Genomic DNA, 12069 nt, shown 5'->3' with positions numbered 1-12069 from the left:
TCTCCCTTCTTACTCTGCTTCCCCTCTCTCTGTCTTCTTCTCCATCTCTTAATTCCCTCTTTTCTCCTCCTCTTTCCCGTCCTCTCTCTCCTCCCTTTCTAACTCTCCCTTCTCTCCATCTCCATCTCTGCTCCTGTCTCTCTCTCCTACTTTCCCGTCTCTCACTCTTCCTCTGTCCTTCCTTCCTTCTCTCTCTCCTTCTCTTCTTCCCCGTCTCGTTCTCCTCTCAACCTTTTTCACTCTCCCTTCTCTCCATCTCCCCCCCTCTCTCCTGCTCTCCCTCTACACCCCTCTCTCTTCCTCCCTATCTCTCTCCTTACCCCTCCCTTTCCCCTCTCAACTCTCTCCTCCTCCCATTCTCTCTCTCTCTTCTCTCCCTCTACACCCCTCTCTTCTCCCTTTACCTGCCTCCCTCTATCACTCTCCCTTTTCTCCATCTCCCCCTTTTTCTCCCCCCTTTCTCCTGCTCTGCCCCTTCCACGTCTTTACTCTCTACCTCCCCTCTCTCTATCTCCTTCTCCGTCTCTTCTCTCTCTCCTTTTCTCTCTCTTCAATTCTTACTCTCCCTTCTTTCCCCTTGCCCCTCTCTCCTCTTTTCTCTCTCCTTCTCTTCTTCCCCTTCTCTTTCTCCTCTCATCTCTCCCACTCACCTATCTTTTCTTCTTCCTCTCTTCTTTCTCTCCTTTACTTCTTTCTCTCCCTCCCTCTCTCCTTCTTGCTTACTCTCCCTTCTCTCCATCTCCCTCTCTTTCTCCTGCTCTCCCCTGGCCCCTCTCTCCTCCTCCCTTTCTCTCTCTTCTTCTCCCCTCCCTTTCCCCTCTGAACATAACATTCTCTCTCTTTTCTCCGCTGCCTCCCTCTCGTCCTCCCTCTGTCACTCTCCTTTCTCTCCATCACCCCTTCTTTTTCCTCCCTCTCTCTCTTACTCACTCCTTTATCCCTGCTCTCCTCCTCCCATTCTCTCCCTCTACAACTCTCTCTCTTCTCCCTCTCCCCTCCCTCTCTTCCTCCCTTTATCACGCTCCTTTCTCTCCATCTCCCGTTCTTTCTCCTCTCTCTCTCTTCTGCTCTCCCCTTGCCCCTCTTTCCTCCTCCCTTTCTCTCTCTCCTTCCCCCTCCCTTTCCCTTCTCAACTCTCTCCTCCTCCCTTTATCACTCTCCCGTCTCTCCATCTCCCCCTCCCATTCTATCTCGCTCAACTCTTTTTCTACCCTTCTCTCCTCCCTCTCCCACCCTCCATTTATCACTCTCCCTTTTCTCCATCTCCCCTACTTTCTCCTCCCTCTCTCTCCTGCTCGCTCCTCGCGTTCCTCCTCCCTTTCTCCCGCCCTCTCCCTCTCCCTTCTTCTCTTCTCTCCATCCCTAAACACTTCACATTTCGTTGTTGTCATCTCCCCTTCTTTGTCCTCCCTCTTTCTCCTGCTCACCCCTTGCCCCCTGCTCTCCTCCTCCCTTTCCCTCTCTCCCCCTCTCCCTCCCTCCCTCCCTCCCTCCATCCCTCCCTTCTCTCCATCCCTAACCACTTCACGTTTTCGCTGTTATCGTCTTCCCTTCTTTTTCCTCCCTCTTTCTCCTGCTTGCTCCTCACATTCCTCCTCCCTTTCTCCCTCCCTCCTCCTCTCCCTCCCTCTCTCCCTCCCTCCTCCTCTCCCTCTCTCTCTCCCTCCCTCCTCCTCTCTTTCCCTCTCTCCCTCCTTCTCTTCTTTCTCTCCCTCTCTTCTCTCCATCCCTAACCACTTCACGTTTCGTTGTTGTCATCTCCCCTTCTTTCTCCTCCCTCTCTTTCCTGCTTGCTCCTCACATTCCTCCTTCCTTTCTCCCTCCCTCCCTCTCTCCTTCCCTCCTCCTCTCCCTCTCTCCCTCCCTCCTCCTCTCCCTCCCTCTCTCCCTTCTTCTCTTCTCTCCATCCCTAAACACTTCACATTTCGCTGTTAACTTCCTTTCTTTCTCCTCCCTCTCTCTCCTGCTTGCTCCTCACGTTCCTCCTCCCTTTCTCCCGCCCTCTCCCTCTCCCTTCTTCTCTTCTCTCCATCCCTAAACACTTCACATTTCGTTGTTGTCATCTCCCCTTCTTTGTCCTCCCTCTTTCTCCTGCTCACCCCTTGCCCCCTGCTCTCCTCCTCCCTTTCCCTCTCTCCCCCTCTCCCTCCCTCCCTCCCTCCCTCCATCCCTCCCTTCTCTCCATCCCTAACCACTTCACGTTTTCGCTGTTATCGTCTTCCCTTCTTTTTCCTCCCTCTTTCTCCTGCTTGCTCCTCACATTCCTCCTCCCTTTCTCCCTCCCTCCTCCTCTCCCTCCCTCTCTCCCTCCCTCCTCCTCTCCCTCTCTCTCTCCCTCCCTCCTCCTCTCTTTCCCTCTCTCCCTCCTTCTCTTCTTTCTCTCCCTCTCTTCTCTCCATCCCTAACCACTTCACGTTTCGTTGTTGTCATCTCCCCTTCTTTCTCCTCCCTCTCTTTCCTGCTTGCTCCTCACATTCCTCCTTCCTTTCTCCCTCCCTCCCTCTCTCCTTCCCTCCTCCTCTCCCTCTCTCCCTCCCTCCTCCTCTCCCTCCCTCTCTCCCTTCTTCTCTTCTCTCCATCCCTAAACACTTCACATTTCGCTGTTAACTTCCTTTCTTTCTCCTCCCTCTCTCTCCTGCTTGCTCCTCACGTTCCTCCTCCCTTTCTCCCGCCCTCTCCCTTCTTCTCTTCTCTCCATCCCTAAACACTTCACATTTCGTTGTCATCTCCCGTTCTTTGTCCTCCCTCTTTCTCCAGCTCACCCCTTGCCCCCTACTCTCCTCCTCCCTTTCCCTCTCCCCCTCTCCCTCCCTCCCTCCCTTCTCTCCATCCCTAACCACTTCACGTTTTCGCCGTTGTCGTCGTGAGCGAGGCAACACGTCCCGCTCGACGCTTCAAAACAAAAATAGCACGTTTTGGCCAACATTGTGGGAATGCTTTTGTCCGAGCGTCCCGAGGAACAAACACACTTCCGAATCGCCGGCCCGGAATTTAAATTTTCCTTTCTTTTCCCTGTTATTCCCTCCTTTTGCAAATCAGACATGGAGAATCGGATTTGAATCATTTGAATTTGCGCCGTCGTTTCTTGGCCAAGCGCGTCTCGTTGTGGGTGTTTTCTCAGGGCCAAAACCAAACGCTCCTCCGCACTCGTCTCTGGACCCATCCCTCCTTCCGCGCCCGCCATAATTACTGTAACTGTCACTTTTTTTGTTCTTTCTCATGGCATGTGTTTTTGAGTCCCCCCCTCCCCCCCGCGCGTCCCCTTCGATTAGCGGGAGTAGCGCTCTGCGGGGGGCGGGGGCCGGGGTTGCCAGATTTTCAGAGAGCGACAAGCAGCAGCATCAGCGAAGGATTCAGTCACATTTACTTTAGTCTGTCAAACTCCTCACCACACACTTTATACACTTTTCTCACACAGGCGTTAACATTTTCTCACATTTCTCTCTCGTTTAAACTCTCTCAAAGTTCAAACCTTTGTCGCCTTTCGCTTTTGTTTTGTTTTTTTATTTTTTATTTTTCTATTATTTTTTGTTTATTTTTTTAGTTATTTTGTGTTTTTTTTATTTTTTTTTATTTTTTTTAGTTATTTTAATTATAATTTTTGTAGTTATTTTTAGTTTTTTTATATATTTTCTTTATTTTCTTTTTTTTTTTTTTTGAGTTCATTCATAAACAAAATCCGCGAAGTAACAGCTTTATTTTTTACATTATTCTCTATGTTTTTGTCTGTAAAACCCCTCACCACACACTTTATACACTTTTCTCACACAGGCGTTAACATTTTCTCACATTTCTCTCTCGTTTAAACTCTCTCAAAGTTCAAACCTTCGTAGGCGTCTTTGTCGGTGCAGAACGTTTCATCGACATTGTGGGTTTTGTCGGTGGAGAAAACAAATCGCAAACGTACAGCACTTCAGAGTCACACTGAGATCCAACGTTTATGTAAATTTGTCCGAACACATTCTGTACTGGACAGGAGACACGGCACGGAGGAGACTGATGGACAATGGTCTACAGTCCAACAGCCAATCAGGACGCACGACACAATGGTCTACAGTCCAACAGCCAATCAGGACGCACGACACAATGGTCTACAGTCCAACAGCCAATCAGGACGCACGACACAATGGTCTACAGTCCAACAGCCAATCAGGACGCACGACACAATGGTCTACAGTCCAACAGCCAATCAGGACGCACGACACAATGGTCTACAGTCCAACAGCCAATCAGGACGCACGACACAATGGTCTACAGTCCAACAGCCAATCAGGACGCACGACACAATGGTCTACAGTCCCTAAGACCAAAATGATGAGTCTGACAGCAGCAGTTAGAGAGAGAGGACACAAAAAAAGAAAAATAAAATAAAAAATACTGAAAAATAAATTTTAAATAAAAAAGAAAAAGAAAAAATTAATTCAAAATCACTAAGAACAAAAAAACAAACTCATAATACCAAAAAAAGTTTAAAATAAACTAAAAAAAGAACACAAAATAAAAAAAAAACCTCAAAATAACAAAAAAAGTTAAAAATAAACTAAAAGAAAAATCAAAAATGAACTCAAAATAACAAAAAAAACAAACTCAAAATAACAAAAAAAAAAAAAATCAAAATAACAAAAAAAATTAAAAAAAACTCAAAATAACAAAAAAAAAAAAAAAAAAGGACAATGATGGACAATGGTGTACAATCCCTTAGCCAATCAGGACGCAGAACACAATGTGCGAAACAGCGAGGCCTCGAAAAGACGAACCGCGACACGAGAGACGACTGTACTTCATATTTTGTCCTTCACTTCAAATCATAAATCAAACGTTACGTCCCGATAGTTTCTCTTTTAGTTACTCTCACTTGCGCAGTACTTTTCCCAAACACTTTTTTACTCTTACTTCAGTCACTACTTCTTCGTACTTCTACTTGAGCCGCTTTGTTGTGACGACGTTTACGGCGACGTCAGCTCCTATTGGACGCCACGGTTTTCTAATGAACACATGAAAAAAAGTCTGTTTAACTGTGTATCTCCTGATAAACTGACATTTTAAGACAGTCAGAACTTTTAATTTACTTTGTTGGGGGCCACAAAAAAATGACATGGCGGACCAGATTTTGCCCACGGGCCTTGAGTTTGCCACATGTGTTTTAGATGAATATTGTGATTTAAAATGTGTCAATTATAACAGAATGATCCACAGAGATGAGAACCATAGAGACACAAGCACAAAAGTTTTGATGATTCTTATTTTTACTTAATTTTGTGAGAAAAAAAACCCAGAAATAAACTTAAAAAAAAATCATAGTTTTACACCGATCGAGAAGCAGTTTGCGAAAAAAAAGCTGAAAAATAATAGGAAGTGGATTAATAATGATTTAAAAAAATTAGTCGTAAAAGTTATTTATTAATTCAGCTCCAAAAATCCTCCTTGTTGTTCCCAAAAAATCAGCATTCCAAGAGTTAAATCTCAAAATCTCCACATTCACGAGACGATTTTCCATAAAAACACAATCCGAAGTCGCTCTAAAGAAGCAGACTTGGCAACTCCGGGTGGGGGAGAGGACGGGCGTGCTGCTGTTTGGGCTTCTGACGTGATGCCGCCGGAGATTTGGGGGTATGACCCGGTTCTGCGCCGTGATTGGTCGATCCGGGGGCCCACCCATAGCATGGCCCTCGTTTTGGACCAATCGGGAGCGTCCTCGGGAGCACGCACGGAGAGCAGACAAAAGCAGAGCGCGTTTGTGATGTGCTCAATGTTTTTGTCCCAGCGTGGAGGACGTGTTTTTAATGTGTCCTCCCTGTCCCGGGGGTGGAGGACGTTTTGATAATGTTTGTCTCTTCACAGTGTAACTTGTCTCTCTCTTCACGGTGTAACACGTCTCTCTCTTCACGGTGTAACACGTCTCTCTCTTCACAGTGTAACACGTCTCTCTCTTCACAGTGTAACACGTCTCTCTTCACAGTGTAACACGTCTCTCTTCACAGTGTAACATGTCTCTCTCTTCACAGTGTAACACGTCTCTCTCTTCACAGTGTAACACGTGTCTCTCTTCACAGTGTAACATGTCTCTCTCTTCACAGTGTAACGCGTCTCTCTCTTCACAGTGTAACATGTCTCTCTCTTCACAGTGTAACACGTGTCTCTCTTCACAGTGTAACATGTCTCTCTCTTCACAGTGTAACACGTGTCTCTCTCTTCACAGTGTAACACGTCTCTCTCTTCACAGTGTAACACGTCTCTCTCTTCACGGTGTAACACGTGTCTCTCTTCACAGTGTAACATGTCTCTCTCTCTTCACAGTGTAACACGTCTCTCTCTTCACAGTGTAACACGTGTCTCTCTTCACAGTGTAACACGTCTCTCTCTTCACAGTGTAACACGTCTCTCTCTTCACGGTGTAACACGTGTCTCTCTTCACAGTGTAACATGTCTCTCTCTCTTCACAGTGTAACACGTGTCTCTCTTCACAGTGTAACACGTGTCTCTCTTCACAGTGTAACACGTCTCTCTCTCTTCACGGTGTAACACGTCTCTCTCTCCACAGTGTAACGCGTCTCTCTCTTCACAGTGTAACATGTCTCTCTCTCTTCACGGTGTAACACGTCTCTCTCTCCACAGTGTAACGCGTCTCTCTCTTCACAGTGTAACATGTCTCTTCGGGGGCAGAGGGGAGAGTGCTGGTGTGTGAATCCTCTGACCGGAGAACAGATCCCGACTTCCCCTCGAGTCCGAGGAGACCCCAACTGTGAGCAGTACTTCATCACCGGGGTGACGGAGATGGCGACTGAGTACTGAAGAATATTACTACTACTACTACTACTACTTCTATGTGAAGAGACAGAGCTGACTACACTGAATACTATGACTTCTACTACTACTACTACTACTACTACTACTACTACTACTACTACCAGTACTTCTGTTTTGTGGACCAGTTCACCCGGACGCCTGAGGGTCGTCCCACAGTGAGAGCTGTGAGAACTTTCTATAAATCACTTCTACACAGATGTTTGGGACAAAATGTATTTCACACCATGTGACTGGAGAGTTTGAACTTTCAACGGAGGATCCACTTCTCTGTGCTCGAGGTCCTGAGTGCTCGCTAGGCTAACATACAGCGGGGTCCGGGTGCTCGCTAGGCTAACATACAGCGGGGTCCGGGTGCTCGCTAGGCTAACATACAGCGGGGTCCGGGTGCTCGCTAGGCTAACATACAGCGGGGTCCGGGTGCTCGCTAGGCTAACATACAGCGGGGTCCGGGTGCTCGCTAGGCTAACATACAGCGAGGTCCCGGGTGCTCGCTAGGCTAACATACAGCGGGGTCCCGAGTGCTCGCTAGGCTAACATACAGCGGGGTCCCGAGTGCTCGCTAGGCTAACATACAGCGAGGTCCGGGTGTGCGCCAAGCTAACATACAGCGGGGTCCCGGGTGCTCGCTAGGCTAACATACAGCGAGGTCCGGGTGTGCGCCAAGCTAACATACAGCGGGGTCCGAGTGCTCGCTAGGCTAACATACAGCGGGGTCCGGGTGCTCGCTAGGCTAACATACAGCGGGGTCCGGGTGCTCACTAGGCTAACATACAGCGGGGTCCGGGTGCTCGCTAGGCTAACATACAGCGGGGTCCGGGTGCTCGCTAGGCTAACATACAGCGGGGTCCGGGTGCTCGCTGACATATTGCTTTATTCTGATGTATAACACGGTGCTGTACTTGTTTGGACCTTTGACTTTGGTTGTAAATTTGATTTTTATTTCTATTATTCAAGTTTAAAATGTTTATATTAATAATAAAATGTTCCAACACTTTGCAGTTTACTCAGAGTTCTGTGGGCTGTTGAAGCTAACGCCCCTCCCGCTCCGGGCTAAACCAGCGCTGCCGGTGTTTAGCAACGCTGTCAATCAAACCTGCTGCTAACGCTAATGCTAATCCATTTACATAAACAGTCTATGTTACAGCTAAAGGAACAGTTCAAGCCCTTTTCATGGAGCTGTCTGGCTAGTTCTTGTTCTCTCAGAAACTGCAACCGCTCCATTTATTGTGTATTGGGAATTAGCTGAAAATGCTAATGCTAAAACAAATCGATACTTAAATACCAGTGAGCGGACACAGACAGGAAGCTGCTGTTTTTACATTTGTGTTTGTATTTTCATGTAGTTGTTCTGTGTTTTGTTTGAGATTTAGATTGAGGTTAGCATTAGCATTAGCATTAGCTTTGACACACAAATACCTACTTTTAAATAAACGCTCAAAGTTTTGTCCGGGTTAAGTGTTTACCTCTCCGTAAACGTCTTAACCTGCTGTTTGTGATCATCCGTCCGTAACTTACCGTCTGATATTTTAGCGAGACACTTTATCTCCATGGAAACTAGCAGGAGATGGAGTCAGGTTTGTGGAGATGCCAGCCACTAACAGTAAGGACAGATGTTTTGTTTTGTTTTTCTTTTCTTTTTTTGTTACATACGACGGCTTTTAGTGACAGTTATTTGATTCTGCCTCATATTCAGACAGAAATGAGACAAATCTAACGAGGAAATGAAATAAAGCTAAAAGTGAAGGTACAACACGCTAACATGCTAAAACGCTAACATAGTGACACGAGTACAGCCTGCACATATCTCCAGAGTCTACGTTAGCATGTGTGTTAGCGTGTGTGTTAGCCTGTGCATTAGCGTGTGTGTTAGCCTGTGCATTAGCGTGTGTGTTAGCCTGTGCATCAGCGTGTGTGTTAGCCTGTGCATTAGCGTGTGTGTTAGCCTGTGCATTAGCGTGTGTGTTAGCCTGTGCATTAGCCTGTGTGTTAGCCTGTGCATTAGCGTGCGTGTTAGCCTGTGCATCAGCGTGTGTGTTAGCCTGTGCATTAGCGTGCGTGTTAGCCTGTGCATTAGCGTGTGTGTTAGCCTGTGCATCAGCGTGTGTGTTAGCCTGTGCATTAGCGTGTGTGTTAGCCTGTGCATTAGCGTGTGTGTTAGCCTGTGCATTAGCCTGTGTGTTAGCCTGTGCATTAGCGTGCGTGTTAGCCTGTGCATCAGCGTGTGTGTTAGCCTGTGCATTAGCGTGCGTGTTAGCCTGTGCATTAGCGTGTGTGTTAGCCTGTGCATTAGCCTGTGTGTTAGCCTGTGCATTAGAATGTGTGTTAGCCTGTGCATTAGCGTGCGTGTTAGCCTGTGCATTAGCGTGTGTGTTAGCCTGTGCATTAGCGTGTGTGTTAGCCTGTGCATTAGCGTGCGTGTTAGCCTGTGCATTAGCGTGCGTGTTAGCCTGTGCATTAGCGTGTGTGTTAGCCTGTGCATTAGCCTGTGTGTTAGCCTGTGTGTTAGCCTGTGCATTAGCGTGTTAGCGTCGAGGGCCATGTCTAATGGAGTGTTGACAGCAGAGGGATTAGGAGGCGCCTGACAGTGATAAATGTGACACTGAGGAGCCGCCTAAGTTTAGACCTGAACACACAAACACACACACACGCAAACACACACACATACTTCAACATACGCACATACAAACACACACACAGACGCACACATACTTAAACCTTTAACACAGATCATTGCAAAGTTACATTTAGGAGCTTTTTTTTTTTAAGTTATAGAGTGACTCGTGCATGTTTGATCCGTGCGCTGCGTTCAAGACGACATCGCTCTGAAAATGGTCGTTTTCCCCCACCCCCCACACCCGCCCACCGCTCTGTGCTCTGGGGTTTGATTCTTTTCTTTTTAAACGTGACACGTTCAGCAGCGTGTGGAGCTGTGGTATTTATTTATTTATTTTTAGTTCTTTTAGTTTTCTCATTGGAAGTTAGTATTAAATAAATAAATAAATAAATGAATAAATAAATAAATACATGAATAAATAAATAAATGAATGAATAAATGAATAAATAAATAAATGAATAAATAAATAAATGAATAAATAAACAAATAAATAAATAAACGAATAAATGAATGAATAAATAAATAAATGAATGAATAAATAAATAAATGAATAAATAAATAAATGAATAAATAAATGAATAAATAAACAAATAAATGAATAAATGAATGAATAAATAAATAAATGAATGAATAAATAAATAAATGAATAAATAAATGAATAAATGAATAAATGAACAAATAAATAAATGAATAAATAAATAAATAAATGAATGAATAAATACATAAATAAATAAATGAATAAAAACATAAAAAAAAAAAATAAATGAATGAATGGATAAATAAATGAATGAATGGATAAATAAATAAATACATAAATGAATAAATAAATAAATGAATAAATAAATAAATAAATGAATAAATAAACAAATAAATGAATAAATGAATGAATAAATAAATAAATGAATGAATAAATAAATAAATGAATAAATAAATAAATAAATAAACAAATAAATAAATGAATAAATAAATAAATAAATGAATGAATAAAAAAAATGAATGAATGGATAAATAAATGAATAAATAAATAAATAAATGAATAAATAAATAAATGAATAAATAAATAAATACATGAATAAATAAATAAATAAATAAACAAATAAATAAACAAATAAATAAATGAATAAATAAACTCTGTGTCCTACAGAGTCACAGCCCGTGTCCAAGTGGAGCCGGACGGACAGACTCGTCTCAGCCTCACACTCTCTGCTGTGTCGGTGATACGTATCTCCTCTGGTCGTCTGCCACATTTGGTGTAAAAAGGCTGTAGCATCTTAGCTAGCTTCAGGTCTCCATGGAAACAGGATAAACAAACAACTTATTTCCCACAATCCCACAGTCCAGTACTTGTGTCCTTTGAATCGTACACGCTGCTCTTCTTAGATGAATAAAATCTTCTGGTGTGATGTTAAAAACGCAGAGCTCAGTGTGTCAGACGAGCAGCCACAAGAGCAGCCGCAAGAGCAGCCACAAGAGCAGCCACAAGAGCAGCCACAAGAGCAGCCACAAGAGCAGCCACAAGAGCAGCCACAAGAGCAGCCAAATGTCCAAAATAAAAGAGTGACCCTCGTGTGATGAATGTGAAGGACAAACATGCAGTGGACACACGCACACGTAAGTCTAAACCCTCTGACCCACATTGAACACATTTAACACGTCTGTGCTGCGTGTGGAGCTAAAGAGCAGATCTGTGTCAGAGAGAGCTCCGTTACAGAGGAGAGAGAGAGAGAAGAGAGGGGAGGAGAGAGGGGAGGAGAGAGGGGAGAGAAGAGAGAGAGGAGAGTGTGGAGCTAAAGAGCAGATCTGTGTCAGAGAGAGCTCTGTTACAGAGGAGAGAGAGAGAGAAGAGAGGGGAGGAGAGAGGGGAGAGAGGAGAGTGTGGAGCTAAAGAGCAGATCTGTGTCAGAGAGAGCTCCGTTACAGAGGGGAGGAGAGAGAGAAGAGAGGGGAGGAGAGAGGGGAGAGAGGAGAGAGGGGAGAGAGAAGAGAGGGGAGAGAAGAGAGGGGGGAGGAGAGAGGGGAGGAGAGAGAAGAGAGGGGAGAGGAGAGAGAGAAGAGAGGGGAGAGGAGAGTGTGGAGCTAAAGAGCAGATCTGTGTCAGAAAGAGCTCTGTTACAGAGGAGAGAGAGAGGGGAGAGAAGAGGGAGAGAGGGGAAGAGAGGAGAGAGGTAGGAGAGACGGTGAGGAAAGAGAGGGAGGGAGGAGAGAGGGAGAGAAGGGGGAGAGGGAGGAAAGAGGAGAGAGAGCAGAGAGAAGAGGGGCTGAGCAGACAGAGGTAAGGAGGGTGAGAGGGAGCAAAGAGGAGGGAGAAGAGGAGAGGGTGAGGAAAGAGTTTGAGGGAGGAGAGATGAGAGCGAGAGAACGAAAGAAAAAGGGAGAAAGAGGGAGGAGAGAGAAGAGCGGGGTGCAAGGAAAGAGAGGAGAGAAAAATCCAAGTCTAATAATTTAATTGTGAGATCATTTGTTTGAGTTTTCTGTGTTTTAATCATTTTTATCTCAGTTTTTCACATAAATAAAAAAAAAAAAAAACAGTCATCAGTCCATTTCCTTCACCTCTTCCAGTGTGGGACTTGGGTTCAATTCCCGGGGTCAAATTTTGTGTGGAGTTTGCATGTTCTGCCTGTGTCTGGGTGGGTTTCCTCTGGACACTC

The 12069-nt window shown here is 45.2% G+C and overlaps 1 protein-coding gene across 1 annotated transcript in view; it reads left to right on the top strand.

The window, feature by feature from the left end:
• The window catches only part of LOC117389232 (insulin-like growth factor-binding protein 2-B), a 30965-nt gene extending 24146 nt beyond the window's left edge, over window positions 1-6819 (top strand). The window contains exon 4 of the mRNA XM_033986876.2: window positions 6640-6819. Coding sequence (XP_033842767.1) covers window positions 6640-6792 — 153 coding nt within the window. The 3' untranslated portion in view covers window positions 6793-6819. The remainder of the gene's footprint in view (window positions 1-6639) is intronic.
• The last annotated feature ends 5250 nt before the right edge of the window (window positions 6820-12069 follow it).

The sequence above is a fragment of the Periophthalmus magnuspinnatus genome, chromosome 21 (assembly GCF_009829125.3).
Source record: "Periophthalmus magnuspinnatus isolate fPerMag1 chromosome 21, fPerMag1.2.pri, whole genome shotgun sequence".
In the NCBI taxonomy this organism is placed as follows: domain Eukaryota; kingdom Metazoa; phylum Chordata; class Actinopteri; order Gobiiformes; family Gobiidae; genus Periophthalmus; species Periophthalmus magnuspinnatus.
This window is presented reverse-complemented; position numbering and strand designations above follow the sequence as displayed.